The 18,489-nt window shown below is 41.2% G+C and overlaps 1 protein-coding gene across 1 annotated transcript; it reads left to right on the top strand.

Annotated features, from left to right (window-relative positions):
- Positions 1-4,195: 4,195 nt before the first annotated feature.
- On the top strand, positions 4,196-4,786 carry LOC115965176. The gene has a single exon (XM_031084362.1). The coding sequence runs from the start codon at positions 4,196-4,198 to the stop codon at positions 4,784-4,786; it is 591 nt and encodes a 196-aa protein (XP_030940222.1).
- Positions 4,787-18,489: the final 13,703 nt, after the last annotated feature.

Here is an 18,489-nt window from a genome sequence, read left to right as displayed (position 1 = left end):
CTTACTTGATGTCTAAATTTTGGTCCTCTTCACCATGTCAAACCCAAACTCAATCATGTAAACAAATAAAAATTAAAAATTAAAAAAAAAAAAAAAAATCTTACCTGACGTCTATTTAAATTTTGGTCATTTTTTAAGTTTAGGGTGTATTTTGGCAATTTTAGAGGATTTTAGGAGTACTTTGGTCATTTTCAAGTTTTAGGGGCAATTTGGTAATTTTAATTATTGGGTAATTTGGTGGGTTGAGGTTTATCCATAATAATTGGGTTGAATTGAGTTCAAGTTATAAGTAATTAATTAAACTAGTTTGTAACCTGCGCATATGCATAAATATACTTAAAAGATATACATTAAGATGTATAATATAATTCTTACATATATAATTTAAATATTATTGATAGTCATTCTTATATATATTTTTTAATCTTGAAAAAGTCTTGTAAGAATATTATTAGGTAGAAAATGTAAAATTCTCATTTTTAAATTTTTTTTTCTATTCATTAATTCTAGACTCTTTGGCTTTTGTATGCAATAACTCACTTAGATGGATATTTATGATGTGATCCCATATTTGACTCTAAAATTAAGAAATAAAACTCTCTCTAAAAATAAATAATTTAAAACATATGGTGCAAAATTAGACTTCAATTGTATAATCTAATTGAATTTTCTCTAAACTTTGCCTATTATATATATATATATATATATATATGGGTAATATTCAAACCCTACTCGATTACCTTCTACCCATTAATTCTAATCTCTTTAATTTTTGTATGCAATAACTCGCTTAGATGGATATTTATGATGTGGTCCCACATTTGACTTCAAAATCATATTATATATATGTAGGGGCAAAGACCCAAGATCATACAATGGGTCTTGGGTCCCGTATGGAAAATTCGACCACGTCCGAGGAGAAGGCGTGGGTGCCAAAAGGGCTCTCGGCCCAATTCTTGTGGGCCTGAAGATGTTTAAAAGGCGGTCCGAGGAGAAATGTCTCCTCGGACGTACCAAATATGACTTAAACATGCACTTTGCCTGCTTCTCCTCGGACGTACCAAATATGGCTTAAACATGCACTTTGCCTGCTAGAAGGATCCACCCCAATGAGTATTAGTAACAAGGATGAGTCCCACAAGCCCGTAAGAAGGAAGAAAGCGTAGGATGCCAAGGGTGAGGTTGCAGCTGCCACATTAAATGCATGACAGCTACTTTTCTGGCTGCATTAATGTGGAGAGAACTTGTGAACAGTGTTACCTTGGCTACCACAACTCATAGAAAGATGAAGGGGATGTCCGATGGGACAGGCACTCAAGTGAAGGTCTAGATGATCAACAAATGTAAGGCCCTGATGACTTCAAGAGGGCTATATAAGAGAGGGGAGTCCCCATGAAGAAGGGGACGAAAAAAAAAGGAACTTAGAACAGAAGAACAGTGTTAGAACCATAGCCTTTGAGCAAGGACCGATATACATCCTCCACGTCTCCTCGGACTGAATGTCTAATGGACATGAAGGGGATTGTCTTACTAATGGACATGAAGGGGATTGTCTTACTTTCAATTGTTGCATGGCCCAATTTTAGCTAGTATACACTTCGTTAAGGCCTAGTTCTGTAGCCCACTCTCTATAAATTCATTGTTTCGGGCTCCTTGGGCCAGAACCCCATACTTGTTGGGCCTGGGCCCTGAATTGTGTCCCTGCAATATATATATATATATATATATATCATATCATATCATATCATATTATATACAATAAAAGTTGGGCTTAGATGTCGTGGTTGCGCTACGTGACTTCACCAAATTGCAAAAATTTTATTAAATTTTTAGAATTTTAAAGAACTAAAAAAGAATAGTATACTACCAGGACTCTAATTTATTCTTAGATTAACATTATTTTTTATTTTTTAGGATATATTTCTTAAATTAAGGGATAATATTTAACATACAAAAATTTAATTTAGATAATATTTATCATCTAATTAACATTATTTTTTATTTGTTAGGATATATTTATTAAATTAGGGGATAATATTTAACATACAAAAATTTAATTTAGATAATATTTATCATCTAAATTTTCAAAATTTTAATATTATTAAATTAATATTATTTTATCACAATATAAAGTTACAAAACTTGATTATTAAGGGATAAGAACAATCCAAATTCTTCAAGAGGTGATTAATATAATCTATCTCAAGAAACATTATATATCTCCAATAATTTGATAATCTTTATCTATCCCAAAAAAAGTATGTATCTCCATTAATTTGATAATCTCTACGTTGATGGCATTTAAAAAAAAATACATACACATATATATATATATATATATATATATATATCAAAATTCCTTATAGCTATCAACCACGTTCTCTTTCTTTCTTTTTAAATTTTTTATATGTTATGTTATGTTGAATCGATTTTTTTTTTTTTTTTTTTTCATTCTATTCATATGACCTTTTTTTAATTCCAATTTTTATGTGATAAAAACAAACACATTGATTAGATATCTTTAATTTCAATAAGATTTAAATGAATTATATTTCAAATGGAACTCTACCAATATATATAACCTTATATATAATTTTTGGAGTGAAGCTTATTTCAATATGTGAATGCCTAAATCCCATGACAATGTAGGTATGCATTCTTTCTTCTTTTATTATTACTATTTTCATTTTATTTATTTTCTTTAGTGTTATTATTGGTTTTTTTGTCTTCATATGATTTTAATTAATGAATTCAAAACATTCAAAAACATTGTCAAGTTTCTAAAGGCTCCTTCTTTGTTTTTGTATTTTGTTTTTATTAAATTGATTAGGTTTTGTGTATTGGTTGCTGTAGGGGTAAAGTCCCCAGATTAAACAATGGGCCTTGGGCCCTATATAAAATTCGACTGCGTCCGAGGAGAAGGTGTGGGCGCCAAAAGGGCTCCCGGCCCAATTCTTATGGGCCCAGACTTGTTTAAAAGGCGGTCCGAGGAGAAATGTCTCCTCGAACGTACCAAGTATGGCTCAAACATGCACCCTACCAGCAATACAAAATGACTCCAACGAGTATTAGTAGCAGGGATGAGTCCCACAAGCCTGTGAGAGGAAAGAGTATATAGGATGTCAAGGGAGAGACCACAGCTGCCACATTAAATGCATGACAACTACTTTTTTGGCCGCATTAATGTGGAGAGAACTGGCGAACAGTGTTACCTTGGCTACTACAACTCACAGAAAGATGGGGGAGATGTCCGATCGGACGGACACTCAAGTGAAGGTCCAGATGATCAATAGGTGTAAGGATCTGATGACTTCAAGGGGGCTATATAAGAAAAGGGAGTCCCCATGAAGAGGGGGACTGAAAAAAAGAGCTTAGAGCAGAAGAAGGAGAGAAAGACCATAGTCTTTAATCAGGAATAGAGGTGTACCCCATACGCCTCTTCGGATCGAATATCCAATGGGTATGAAGGAGATTTTTTTATGTTCGATTGTTTTATGGCCCAAAGTTAACTAACACTCACTTTGTTAGGGCCTAATTCTGTAACCCGCTCTCTACAAATTCATTGTCTAGGGCTCCTTGGGCCAGAACCCCATACCTGTTGGGTCTGGGCCCCGAAACGCGACCCTACAATTGGCGCCGTCTGTGGGAAGAACTCATGCCTCGACAAGTGAAACCGTTAGAAATGGAAGGATCAAGTTCGCGCCAAATCGGACACACAGACTCCCAACGACAAGACAGCGTTTTGAACCTCGAACGGGAGAGAGATCAAGACAAGCAGCGAGAGGGTAGTGTAAACACCTCCCACACGAGCCGAGCTCAGCGAAAGCGTCCTTCACCCGGCTCGGACACTAGCGATGAGGAGGACAATGAGTACAGGCGAAGATCAAGAACCCTTCCAAGTGAAACCTTTTCCTATGAGGAAGAGCAATCTCGCAAACGCTGCCACAAAAGCCCATCTTACCAAGACCTGGCAAACGACACCATGAGTAAGGCCTTGGACCGCATCTCCCAGTCGCCTTTCACGCATAGGATAGAGGGGGTTGAGCTTCCTCGGCGGTTCCAAAAACCCACATTTGCTATATATAATGGTCAGACGGACCCAATAGAGCACATAAGCCAGTTTAACCAGAGGATGGCCGTCCATTCTAGGGACGAGGCGTTGATGTGCAAAGTGTTTCCGTCCAGCTTGGGACCCATGGCCTTGAGATGGTTTGATGGTCTCAAGCGAAACTCCATAAACTCTTTTAGGCAACTGACACAGGCTTTTGGTTCCCGCTTCATAACCAGCAGCAGAGTCCCTCGGCCCCTAGATTCCCTCCTGTCCTTGTCCATGCGAGAAGGAGAGACACTGAAGGCCTACTCAGACAGATATTGGGAAATGTATAATGAGATAGAGGGAAATTACGATGACGTCGCCATTAGCACATTCAAGAGGGGCCTGCCGACAGAGCATGGTTTAAGGAAGTCCCTGACAGGGAAATCGGTCACTAGTGTGCGCCAACTCATGGACAGAATCGACAAGTACAAGAGAGTCGAAGAAGACCAACAGACGGGAAAGGGCAAAGCGAAGGTTGTCCCTCAAGAGAGGAGGGACTTCAGGTCGGACCGCTTTAACAGCAGTAATCGGCCGAGAAGGGATTACTTGGAGCAGTCTGGATCCACAGGGGCACAGGCAGTCCATGCTGTGTTCCGAGAACCATTACATAAGATCCTAGAGAAAGTGAAGAACGAATCGTTCTTTCAATGGCCAAGCAGGATGGCAGGCGATCCCGCGAAACGTAACTAGAATCTGTATTGCGCGTATCACCAAGAGACGGGTCACACCACCGATGATTGCAGAAATCTGAAAAACCACTTAGACCGTCTGGTCCGAGAGGGGAAGTTGCGACATCTACAGCGTCACCCTGTCGGATGGCAGGAGCAGTCGAACGTCGAAACAAGGCAAAGCACATTGAGACCACCCATTGGCACGATAAATGTTATTCTCGCCGCACCAGGACGGACCGACTCCCATCCTTTCAGAGTAATGTCGGTGGGTAGGCTCCCCTCTGAAACTGACGACAGGGAGTCTAAGAGGGCTAGAGGGATGGCCACGCCCCTAATCGGATTCTTTGATGAGGACAAACTGGGAACCCTCCAACCCCATGACGATGCCCTAGTCGTCACGCTCAGGATCGGTGGATATGACGTGAAGAGGGTACTAGTCGATTAGGGTAGCGCCGTGGAAGTGATGTATCCCGACTTGTATAAGGGGTTGAAGCTGAAACCGGAGGACCTGACAGCATACGATTCCCCTTTAGTGAGTTTTGAGGGAAAAACCGTCACTCCGAAAGGCATGATTAGGCTCCCTATACAAACAGACTCGGACATGGTGGAGGTGGACTTCATAGTGGTAGACGCATACTCCCCCTACACCGCCATCGTAGCTAGACCGTGGCTTCATGCCCTAGGGGCTGTGTCATTAACCTTACACCAAAAGGTGAAGTATCCATCGAAAGGTCGAGTGAAAGAAGTAATAGGGAACCAAGCCATGGCCCGGCAATGCATGGTGTCAGCAATCTCGCGACGACCGAGTACTGAGCCCTCCACCTCAGCCGAGAATGACTTATAGCAATTAATGACCCCGACCCTGGCCTCGGGTAGTGAGGGACCTACCGAGGAAGCGAGTTGTGAGGATTTGGAGAAAGTTCTTGTTGGCTCCGACTTGGAAAGATTTTTTCAGGTAGGCTCAGAACTACCGCGCCCAAGAGAAGGAAACACTAATTGACTTCCTCAGACAGAATGTGGACGTGTTTGCATGGGACGCCTACGAGGCTTCGGGGGTCGATCCAGATTTCATTTGCCACCACCTTAATGTTAGCTCGGCCATAACACCTAAGAAGCAGCCTCCTCGCTGACCGTCGAAAGAGCATGCAGAGGCTGTGAGAGAGGAGGTTATAAATTGAAGAAAACAGGAGCTATTAAGGAGGTATTCTATCCTGAATGGCTGGCCAACACAGTCGTGGTGAAGAAGAAGAGTGGGAAATGGCGGGTCTGTGTGGACTTCACAGACCTAAACAAGGCCTGCCCGAAGGACCCTTTCCCTATGCCACGGATAGACTGATTGGTGGATTCGACTGTGGGACACCCTCGAATGAGCTTTTTGGACGCCTTCCAAGGCTACCATCAGATACCCTTGACCGCCGAGGACCAAGAAAAAACGGCTTTTGTCACTCCCGTCGGAAACTTCCATTACAAGATAATGCCCTTTGGCTTGAAGAATGCCAAGTCGACCTACCAGAGGATGATAACCAGGATGTTTGAACTACAGATGGGTAAGAGCATCGAAGTCTATATGGACGACATGGTGGTGAAGAGCAAGTTAGTGCCCAACCACGTCAGGGACCTCGGCGATGTCTTTGGAATTCTGAGAAAGTACAGGCTGTGCCTAAACGCGTCCAAGTGTTCATTCGGGGTGGGGTCAGGGAAATTCTTAGGTTACCTGGTGACCCATAGAGGTATTGAAGTCAGCCTCGACCAAATTAGAGCTATCCATAGCCTGCAGCCTCCTCGGAATCCCAAAGAGGTCCAAAAACTCACTGGCATGATTGCCGCCTTAAACCGTTTCATCTCCCGCTCGGCGGACAGGTGCAAACCTTTCATCCTCTTATTAAACAAGTGGAAAGGCTTCGAGTGGACTGAGGAGTGTGCCTTAGCCTTCCAACAGCTTAAGGAATACCTGGCTCGGCCACCGATCATGTCCAATCCTGAAGCCGACGAAGTGCTATTTGCCTATATTGTGGTAGCCCCTCACGCAGTGAGTTTAGTGCTGATCCGGGAAGACAATGGCACACAACGGCCCGTCTACTACATAAGCAAATCATTGCACGAGGCAGAGATCCGTTACCTTCCCCTCGAAAAGGCCGTCCTGGCAATTGTGCAAGCCACGTGAAAGCTCCCCCATTACTTCCAGGCACATACCGTTGTTGTACTGACCCAACTTCTGCTCAGATCAATACTCCGGAGTGCCAACTACACAAGCAGAATAGCAAAGTGGGGGACGATTCTGGGCGCCTTCGACATTAGGTACATGCCTCGTACCGCTGTGAAGGGTCAGGTTCTCACGGATCTAATAGCTGAGTTTGCAGAACCCACACCAGAAGGAGGAGGAGAGCCACTAAACCCAGACCGGAAACTGATCGGCAAAGTCTCTCAGCAAGAGCCCACTTGTTGGAAAGCACACGTTGACGGCGCGGCCAACCAAAGGGGCTCAGGAGTGGGGCTTGTCCTGGTTTCCCCTAAGGGGATTACCATTGAAAAAACGTTGAGGCTGGGCTTCTCTGCCACAAATAACGAAGCGGAGTATGAGGCATTATTGGAAGGAATATCAATGATCCAAAAACTAGGTGGAAAATCCTTAAACATGTTCTCAGACTCAATACTTGTCGTGGGACAAGTAAATGGGGAATTGAAGGCAAGGGATGAAAGAATGTAAGAGTACCTAGTCTAAGTCAAGCGCTTGCGAGTGCATTTCGATCACTTCAATCTAGCGCATGTGTCTAGGAGCGGGAACACCCATGCTGACTCTCTTGCAACGCTCGCCACCTCCTCGGCTCAGCCACTTCCTCGGGTTATTCTCATAGAAGATCTATACAGCCCAACGATGGCGAGAACCGACTTAGTACGGGTTCACAGCATCAGGGCAGGGCCTAGCTGGATGGATCCTCTAGTGCTATTCTTAAAGCACAACACCTTACCAGAAGATAAGAATGAAGCCGACAAGATTAGAAGAAAGGCCTCTCGATTCTGGCTGTCCGAGGACTCCAAACTGTATAAGCGCTCATTCTCAGGATCGTACTTACTATGCATGCACCCAGATGCCACTGAACTTATCCTGGAGAAATTGTACGAAGGAATTTGTGGAAGTCACACAGGGGGTAGGTCCTTGTCCCATAGGGCCATAACGCAAGGTTATTGGTGGTCGAGCATGCAGAAAGAGGCGCAGGAATATGTGAAGAAGTGTGACCAGTGCCAAAGGTTCGCCCCGAATATACATCAACCAAGCGGAACCCTTAATCCGTTGTCCAGCCCTTGGCCATTCGCACAGTGGGGCCTAAACATCCTAGGACCATTTCCTAAAGCAGTGGGGAACAAAAGATTTCTTCTTGTCGGCACGGATTATTTCACAAAATGGGTCGAAATTGAGCCGCTGGCAAACATTAGAGACGTTGACGCCAAGAAATTTGTTTGGAAAAATATCGTCACCAGGTTCGGAATCCCTCACACCTAATCTCGGGCAACAGACTCCAATTTGATAGTAAAGCTTTCAGAAGATATTGTAGCGAGTTAAGAATTGCCAATAGGTACTCCACACCGGCTTACCCGTAGGGGAATAGGCAGGTTGAAGCCATTAATAAAACCATAGTAAATAGGTTGAAAAAGAGGTTAGATGATGCGAAGGGAAGGTGGGTAAAGGAACTGCCTCATGTCTTGTGGACGTACCGCACCATGCCATGTAGGTCCATAGGGGAAACACCCTTTTCGATGACCTATGGGGCTAAGGCTGTTATTCCTCTAGAGATAAATTTCCCAACACAGAAGACCAGCTCATTCTGCCCCAATGCCAACAACAGACTGCTGCAAAAGAGTTTAGACCTCATCGAAGAAAGAAGGGAGAGTGCAATGGTTTGACTTGCCTACTACCAGCAAAAGCTCAAGCAAGGTTACGACGCCAAGGTGAAGCAAAGGCCCTTGGCACCTGGGGATCTGGTACTGAGGAAGGTCCTGGGCACTGCAAGAAATCCCGCGTGGGGAAAGCTCGGACCAAATTGAGAGGGCCCATATCGTATCACCTCTGTGGCCGGCATAAGGGCTTACATTTTAGAAGATTTAGACGAACATGTAGTGCCACGCCCTTGGAATGTAAATAACCTGAAAATGTACTATTATTAATGAAAGTTGCAATTCTTGGCACCACGCTACCGTACAATTTATTCTAAGGGTTAAACAGAACCTAAGTCCTGTCTGACTCCTCGGATCACAGGATTGGGGGAAATTAACCAGAATACAACTTCTACTAAAGGTTAAACAGAACCCAAGTCCTGCCTGGCTCCACAGACCACAGGATTGGGGGAAACTAGCTACCGTACAATTTATTCTAAGGGTTAAACAGAACCTAAGTCCTGCCTGATTCCTCGGACCACAGGATTGGGGAAAATTAACCAGAATACAACTTCTACTAAGGATTAAACAGAACCTAAGTCCTGCCTGGCTCCTCAGGCCACAGGATTGGGGGAAATTAACCAGAATACAACTTCTTCTAAGTGTTAAACAGAACCCAAGTCCTCCCTGGCTCCACGGACCATAGGATTGGGGGAAATTAACCAGAATACAACTTCTACTAAGGGTTAAACAGAACCTAAGTCCTGCCTGACTCCTCGGACCACAGGATTGGGAGAAATTAACCAGAATACAACTTCTACTAAAGGTTAAACAGAACCTAAGTCCTACCTGGCTCCTTGGACCACAGGATTGGGGGAAATTAACTAGAATACAACTTCTACTAAGGGTTAAACAGAACCTAAGTCCTACCTAGCTCCACGGACCACAAGATTGGGGGAAATTAACCAGAATAAAACTTCTACTAAGGGTTAAACAGAACCTAAGTCCTGCCTGGCTCCTCGGACCACAGGATTGGGGAAAATTAACCAGAATACAACTTCTACTAAGGATTAAACAGAACCTAAGTCCTGCTTGGCTCCTCGGGCCACAGGATTGGGGGAAATTAACCAGAATACAACTTCTTCTAAGTGTTAAACAGAACCCAAGTCCTGCCTGGCTCCACAGACCATAGGATTGGGGGAAATTAACCAGAATACAACTTCCACTAAGGGTTAAACAGAACCTAAGTCCTGCCTGGCTCCTCGGACCACAGGATTGGGGGAAATTAACCAGAATACAACTTCTACTAAGGGTTAAACAGAACCCAAGTCCTGCCTGACTCCACGGACCACAGGATTAGGGGAAATTAACCAGAATACAACTTCTACTAAGGGTTAAACAGAACCTAAGTCTTGTCTGGCTCCTCGAACCACAGGAATGGGGGAAATTAACCAAAATACAACTTCTACTAAGGGTTAAACAGAACCCAAGTCCTGTCTGGCTCCACGGACCACAGGATTGGGGGAAATTAGCTACCATACAATTTATTCTAAGGGTTAAACAGAACCTAAGTCCTGCCTGGCTCCTCGGACCACAGGATTGGGGGAAATTAACCAGAATACAACTTCTTCTAAGTGTTAAACAGAACCCAAGTCCTGCCTGGCTCCACAGACCACAGGATTGGGGGAAATTAACCAGAATACAACTTCTTCTAAGTGTTAAACAGAACCTAAGTCCTGCCTGGCTCCGCGGACCGCAGGATTGGGGGAAATTAACTACTGTACAATTTCTTCTAAGGGTTAAACAGAACCTAAGTCCTGCCTGCCTCCACGGACCACAGGCTTGGGGGAAATTGACTAGAATGCAACTTCTTCTAAGAGGTAAATAAAACCTAAGCCCTGTCTGATTCCTCGGACCACTGGCTTGGGGGAAATTAACTAGAGTGCAGTTTTATCTAGGTGTTAACTATCATTTTTCTCAAACATTCATTCATGCTTAACCATGTTACTTAAATTTCGAATAACATTTGGCTCTCAGCAGTTAGTAGCATAACAGAAACTCATTCAAAACAAAGGCAAAAAAAGAAGCAATAAGACAAGATTCAAAGGAGAAATAATGTCATTCATTAAGCTCCAAAATGCGTTCTCTTACAAAAATCGGTAAAATAAGGAGACAAAAGACAAAAAGAAAAAAGAAAAAGGGGCAACTACAAGTAAAGTCCTACACTAATGCCCTAGACTTTATCCTGGGCAGAACTTTTTGCATGGACCTCCGCCTCAGGTTGATCACCTCCTGCCTTGGGCTCAAAACGGCCTCCTTGGCTTGCGTAACCACATCCCTTATTGTGAGGGTGTTTTCAGGCGACTTGTCTTTTGCAGGGGGCTGCACCTTCTCGGTTTCAGGTATGAGGGAATTCGAAGTAGTGACCTTAGCAGAGACAGGCTCCTTAGGAAGAACCGAACCTGGAATCTCGCGAATATCTTCAGGGAAGAAGATATTCTCAATCTTCCTGAGGTCGGAGTTCGCAGGCACAGCGGCCCGGTCCAGGGCCACCCCCTAGGACATAACGATGTAGTCCCTACACACTGTAGCCACCTCCTCGGTCAGCCTGGCCTCGGTATCCACCACTCCATGTTCGTAGGAGGCTGCCACCGAAGCCTCAGCCGCCTCCTTGTCCAGGCAAGCCGCCTCTTTTGCCTTTGATAGCTCGGCCTTGAGGTCTGAGACTGTCTGCTTCTCGGTCGTGAGGTTTATCTCGGATATATGAAGCTGTTTGCACATTTCCTCAGCCTGCTGGGTGGTGGTCTTAAGCCCGGCCTCGGCGTTGTCGCGGGCCTTCAGCGCATCCTTTACTTCTTTATTTAGGCGATCATTTTCTAGCCTAAGGGCGCCAGTTGCCTTCTCCGCAACGATGCAAGACTGAACCTCAGTGTGCAGGTCCTCGCGAGCCTTCTTGGCCCACTCCTCAGCTACAAAAATTTGCTGAGTGACCTGCGTGGGAGTAATGGAAAATTGATTAAAAGAAAATAACAGACAGACAGGTGCGGAATAAAGAAACTGAATAAGGAAGAAACTTGGCTTACCATGGCCATGTTTCTCTTCAGTGACATAAAGAGATCTGGTTGCTGAGTAGCTCGAAGCCCCTCTATGTCACGAGACAGGAGAAGGGGCTGCTGCAAGGCCTCAGCCAGATAAGACGCCTGTCCTCGTTGGGACTCCCACAGAGTCGCGTCCCACGAGATAGGGGCGCCATCCAACTCTAAGCGTGGGGACCAGGTCCGCTGCTCCCTCCGCATAGCTGCCTCGTCTCTGCTATCAACGGATTTTGTTCTTTTTTCTTTGGGCTCTTTGCCCTTCTTCTGTTGCTTGGCCTTCTCGGGGCCGACCTCGCCCTCCTCCAGCTCTTCCACAGGTCTCTTCCGCCTCAAATTGGGAAGAGGTTGTAGCGCTGGGTCAGTTGTGGGGGGAGAAGGAGAAGGAAGCTTAGATGTAGCCTGCTCCTTGGGGGCATCCCTGGAAAACTGTCCCTTATTTCTATTGGATAGGAGGCCCCTAAGACCAGACCTTGGCTTCAAGTCCATGTCTTCTTCTTCGACCTCTTGGCTAGTGTCAACTTATGCAATTACCAAGCCAAGAGTGGGAGCCGCCGAGGAACGGTCTATGTCTGAGTCGGAGTCCAAGAGCTCTACAGGCTTGGCCGATACCTCTCCCTCCTCGGCGAAGCGGAATTGGTCAATTTGATCCTCAAGAGATGAGTGCGAGGAATCAGCTCCTTCTCCTGGGACAACTGCCTCGGGAAGAGCATGCTGAGTAGGCAATTGGACGGGAGGCAAGTCTCTCCGAGCAAGAAAACCTAGTTTAGAGACGTCGATGCGAGCTAATCGGGGACTTCCAACCCTGATGGCTTGACCGACGTCCACTAGAGCGTGCGAAAGGGGCTCGTAGTCCAAGATTAGAGGAGCGGCATGCAATTGTCCATCCTCACTCACAAAAATTTCGGACCTTAGGATGAAGTTGAGAGCCTGGACGTTGACCAAACTTAGCCGAGGAGTTGTTCGTTCTTTGTCTGCAAAACCGAAAGGAAGGATTATGTTAGTCCGAGGAGGCAAATAATCAAAGCTGAAACTGAAATAAGGAGAAGAAGACTCGAGACTAAGATCCCCTCTAAGGGGTCTGATCCTACAGTGCCCCACCTGGTGTTCCTACCCTAACTGGGCAGTGAAGACCGTCGTGCCATGCTCCGGAGACGATCAAAAGGTCGTCCTTCAAGCCTTTGTTGGACTTGGGAAGGTAGGATATCAGCCTCACCTCGTCGGACCTGGATTTCAGGTAATACGACTCGTTGAGGCTATGACATTCATATAGATGAACTACGTCGTGCCATGAGAGGCCGAGGTTTATCTGTTCGTTCAGAGCGTCTCTGCACCCCAGGATTCGGAACATGTTCGCGGCACACTGGTGGGGGTCTAGCCTATGATCACGCAGATAATCCCTAGTTATTCTCCCCATAGGGATAGTCATTCCTCCCTCTATGAAGGCTATCATCGAAATGGCGACCTGCCCCGTCTTTCTCTTGGTTAAAACCTCGTCCAAGGAGTAGTATTCTAGACCTACTCCCGGCGGGATACGGTATTTGGCCCTGAAGCCTTCCATACAAGCTGGAGAGTCTACCAGTTTCTCAAGCTTACCCATCCCACTAACCCTAGGTGACGCGAAGAAGGTTTACTTAAGGAAGAAAGCCGGGAAAGGAAACGGAAGGGAAATGAGTACTTACGAGAGCGAAGATCCTAAATCTGTCGAGCATGTGAAGAACTCGCCGGGAATCCTTAAGGGAGTGTCTATGGAGTTTGAACACTTTGCAAAAGAAGGTGCTGGAGTGCTCTGGGACGCTTGAGTGCTTTTTCAAAAAATGGGAGTAAGTTCCCTTGGAAATCTTATATATAGGGGAGAAACTGAACGGGCTTACTCCCGTCCAGAGAAATGGGAAAAATATCAGCCGTTGATCAGGCGCCCCACCGTTGGATTAGAAGGACATAAAGCCACCTAACATAATAATTAGCGCCTCGTGGGTTACGAAACGCCATCAGCAGTAATGAGGCACGTGGGGCTTTACCCCCACACGTGTAAGACAAGGATTCACAATAAGTGACCCCATAAGTGTTAAAATCCCGCCTTTTCTCCTCGGATAAGAGTGAAAGAACCGAAATTTTGAGGGGCTATTGTAGGGGTAAAGTCCCCAGATCAAACAATGGCCTTGGGCCCCATATAGAATTCGACTGCGTCCAAGGAGAAGGTGTGGGCGCCAAAAGGGCTCCCGGCCCAATTCTTATGGGCCCAGACTTGTTTAAAAGGCGGTCCGAGGAGAAATGTCTCCTCGGACGTACCAAGTATGGCTCAAACATGAACCCTACCAACAATACAGAATGACTCCAACGAGTATTAGTAGCAGGGATGAGTCCCACAAGCCTGTGAGAAGGAAGAGAGTATAGGATGTCAAAGGAGAGACCACAGTTGCCACATTAAATGCATGTCAGCTGCTTTTCTGGCCGCATTAATGTGGAGAGGACAGGCGAACAGTGTTACTTTGGCTACTACAACTCACAGAAAAATGGGGGAGATGTCCGATGGGACGGGCACTCAAGTGAAAGTCCAGATGATCAACAGGTGTAAGGATCTGATGACTTCAAGGGGGCTATATAGGAGAAGGGAGTCTCCATGAAGAGGGGGACTGAAAAAAAGAAGAACTTAGAATAGAAGAAGGAGAGAAAGACCATAGTCTTTGATCAGGAACAGAGGTGTACCCCATACGCCTCCTCGGACCGAATATCCAATGGGTATGAAGGAGATTTTCTTATGTTCAATTGTTGTATGGCAAAAAGTTAACTAACACTCACTTTGTTAGGGCCTAGTTCTGTAACCCGCTCTCTACAAATTCATTGTCTAGGGCTCCTTGGGCCAGAACCCCATACCTGTTGGGCCTGGGTCCCGAAATGCGACCCTACAGTTGCCTTTTGTTTAAACTAATTTTCTTAGCTTTGATCTAATTTATATGCTTAGGATTAGGGTCTTAGAATTAATGATTAAATATGGTTAGAATTAATAGATTAATTTTAACAATTTTCTTATTTGATTTTTATGTTACATCAAATTATCAAGATGTTCTACATATGTATTCTTGAATTATCAAATTTAATTTTAATCTATAATATTATCAAGATTATATTAATTTTAGATTTATCAATTTTTTAGTACGTTTTTTTAAAATAATTATCAATTTAAAATTCAATTTGGAATTATCAATTTAATTTAGCTTTAGGAAGAAATCTTACCCCTTATTTTAGTGAGATAATTATTTACACTTGATAATTTTTTCTTTTATCTTTATTGAATTTATTAAAATATATAATTATTTATACATTTATTTTATAAGTTTTTTCATAAAACCGTGCAACGCACGGGCTTATAACTAGTATATAATAAAAGTTGGGCTTAGAAGCTGTGGTTGCACTATGTGGTTTCACCAAATTGTAGAAATTTTATTAGATTTTTAAAAATATATATAATATACATCTCTATCAATTTTTTAGATAAATACAAAAACTTAATTGTTGTTATCTTTTGTTTAAGTTACATATGATTTTTACTTAAAGTGTGCATCTTGGGCAAATTCTTTGTTATTATCAGAATTTTGTCTACTACTTTATCACCTCTTTGGATAAAGTTTGATGAACACAAAAACTTAATAATTTAATAATATATCAAATCTCTTCTTTGGATAGACTTCTCTTAAGGGAAATAACGCTTTGGATAGACACAAATGCCTAATAGTGTATTACAACTAATCAATTATATTGAACATTTAAAAAAAAAAAAAAATCCATTTCTAATATTTTTTTGTAATTATTTTTTCCTTCACGTTTTTTCGTTTCTAATACTTTTATTTTATTTTTTCGCTTCACTTTTCCTCCTATTTTGGTTAATCTATTATGCTTTTTTTTAAGTAAAGGGTAGAAGGTTTTTTTGATAGATGGATAGAAGGTTCCTCTACTGAAGTCTATCAACTTCTTATTTATTTTCACTGTCACACGGCTACTTCAACTTTCTTTTAATATATATAAACTTTAAACTTTAAACTTCACCTTTGTATGTTCGTATCAACTCTCTCTCCACCATTAATTATCATTCTCTTATAATTCCTAAATAGAAAATTTTATACATTCCTCACCTCCTTTCAACCCGTCCACTTTTGAAAACCCTCCTCCTCACCCTCTAAACAGGTAGCAAAACAATACCTAAAGTTATTCATGCATTATGTACTTTTTTAAAAAAGAATTTATTTTTTAGTGTTGAATATTTGATATAACTTCATTGATCTTTTTGTAATGTACAGGGAAGAACAAGTGCTATCATGGGTCAAACTCGTCGTGGCAATGGTTAGTCTCCTGATTTTCATTGTGGCACTGCGCAATTGTAAAAATAACTCCAACAATGGCGCCTGAAGCGATGTTATTACCAGCAGCAGCAGCCAAATCACTATCCAACTTGCCCATCTCTGAACTGAATATGACATGAAAGCTTTTGTCTTATAGCCTATCTCTGTCCACGTATTCAATGTTAGAGGTATGTATTTCTCTTTCTTTTTTTTCATATAAGAAAGGTACTTCAACATCCATAAGTTGGACTATCTTGCTGACAAAAAAAAGACCTGATAGGTAATTTTGATTCTACATAATACATTGCTATTTTCATAACTAACACAAAAATTTTGATTCTACATAATACATTACTATCTTCATAACTAACAAAAATTATTGAAGCCAATACACTAAAATATAGAGGTGGTGGGAAAAAAATGGGCAAACCTAATATTGATTAATATATTATTTAGATTTGACACATTATATCAAGAGATAATATTTTAATTAATTGATCAACAAAAATTTTTATGCAAGAGGGAGAAAATATATTAGTTTTTTGGATATATTTGTGGAGGCCATTATTAGAAATATATGTTATATATAATATACGAGTATGCAATTCTTTCTTTTGAAATATATGGTATGCCTTTTTTATTTTTTTACTTACTATTTTTTATAGTAACAACATTATATGTCTATAAACTTCTAAATGTAGACAATTGATGTTTGAATGTCATAGATAAACTATATATGGTTGTCTTCTACAACTCTTCAAAGGTGTAGGGGTCTTAAATTTAATTAAGAAAAATGTTAGTACAACTGTACAGGTTTAAAATTAATTATTTTTGATAGCTAAGTTTATATTTTCTTAGTGTCAAATTTTTTTTATTTGTTTATATTTTCTCAATTAAATTAGAAGTCATGCATATTATGAGCATAATATATTTTCTTTTTCTTCTTGATCACTTCTTCTATACCCTATTGATTCTTTTGACCTTTTCAGGTAGCTTCCTTGAGCATTACATTAGTTCTTTATCTCAAAGATGAAGCTTCCATTGTTACCAGATCGGTATATATGTAACCCTTGTAGGCATACATGATTTTTTTTTTTTTTTGGGAAAAAAAATACATGAAATTAAAAGTTATTCCAAAGTGTGCTCACACAAACATGCTCTCACTCTTAGTCATACAATATCATTATATTGCAGCTCCATTACATGCACAACTTATATAGATTACCAACTATTATGCATGTGCAAATATGATATATAAGTAAGTAAATTATAGCTATCTGTAAAATGAAAAATAATAATCTAATTATTTTTTCTATAAAGTTTTTATTAGATTTTAAAATATATATATATATATATATATTTATATATTTGTTCTTATCCTCTTCTCCTATAACAATCTAAAAATTCTTCATCAAATCTTTTTATTATTAATTTATCTATAATTTCTAAGTGATTTATTTAATTAGCAATAGGAGATTTATGAGTTCTAGCATTCTAGGGAATTAGAATTTTGGTTTCACACTAATAGTTCATATCAATGTTAATTCATTACGTGTATACAACTACTAATATCAACCTTTAACTTTTTTTTTTAAAACACCTTATGGATAGACACAAAATTATAATTGTTCTTATTGATTTTTTTCCTATACATCTCTATCAATTTTTTAGGTAAATATAAAAACTTAGTTGTTGTTATCTTTTATTTAAGTTACATATGATTTTTAATTAAACCGTGCATCGCACATGCATAACACTAGTTAAGAAATAAAACTCTCTCTAATAATAAACAATTTAGGACACATGGTGCAAAGTTGAACTTCAATTGTAAAATCTAATTGAATTTTTTCTAAGTTTTTCCTATTAATATACATCCATACATATATATATATATAATGGGTAAATGGGTAATATCCAAATCCTACCTGATTACATTCTACCCATGAAGAACTGGGTATTGCTTGGAATATTTGGATCGGGTAGGGTTGGATATCCATTATTCAATGGGTATGACTATCCCTACTCACCATCCACTTGAATAAGTTTCTAATCAACTTTATACTTTTAACTTTTTTTTTCATTAGAAAAAGCCCTTGGTTTTATTCTTTGTTTCCCAACTTGTAATTTCTTTTATTTATTTTTAAAATTTTATTTCTTATTAACGCATATTTGGTTTTAAAAAAAAAACCCTATAATTTGGTTCCTCAAAATTTGGATTCTTTAATTTTCATTGATTGCTTAAATTTACAATTTTCCACCTTATAGTTTGGATTTGTTCAATATGATACTTTTATCTACAATGGTTAATTGTGTCAAGTGTCAAATATCCAGCTAAAAAAAACCAAATTTTTATCAAGAAAATTAGATCAGATTATCTCAAAGGTTAAAATGGATGTTACAACCTTATCCAAAAAAGA

Source organism: Quercus lobata, chromosome 10 (genome assembly GCF_001633185.2).
Source record: "Quercus lobata isolate SW786 chromosome 10, ValleyOak3.0 Primary Assembly, whole genome shotgun sequence".
In the NCBI taxonomy this organism is placed as follows: Eukaryota; Viridiplantae; Streptophyta; class Magnoliopsida; order Fagales; family Fagaceae; genus Quercus; species Quercus lobata.
This window is presented reverse-complemented; position numbering and strand designations above follow the sequence as displayed.

Bases quoted from the DNA above. Each gene is read 5' to 3' on its own strand.
- LOC115965176 (XM_031084362.1), top strand. From the start codon at position 4,196: ATGGCCTTGAGATGGTTTGATGGTCTCAAGCGAAACTCCATAAACTCT.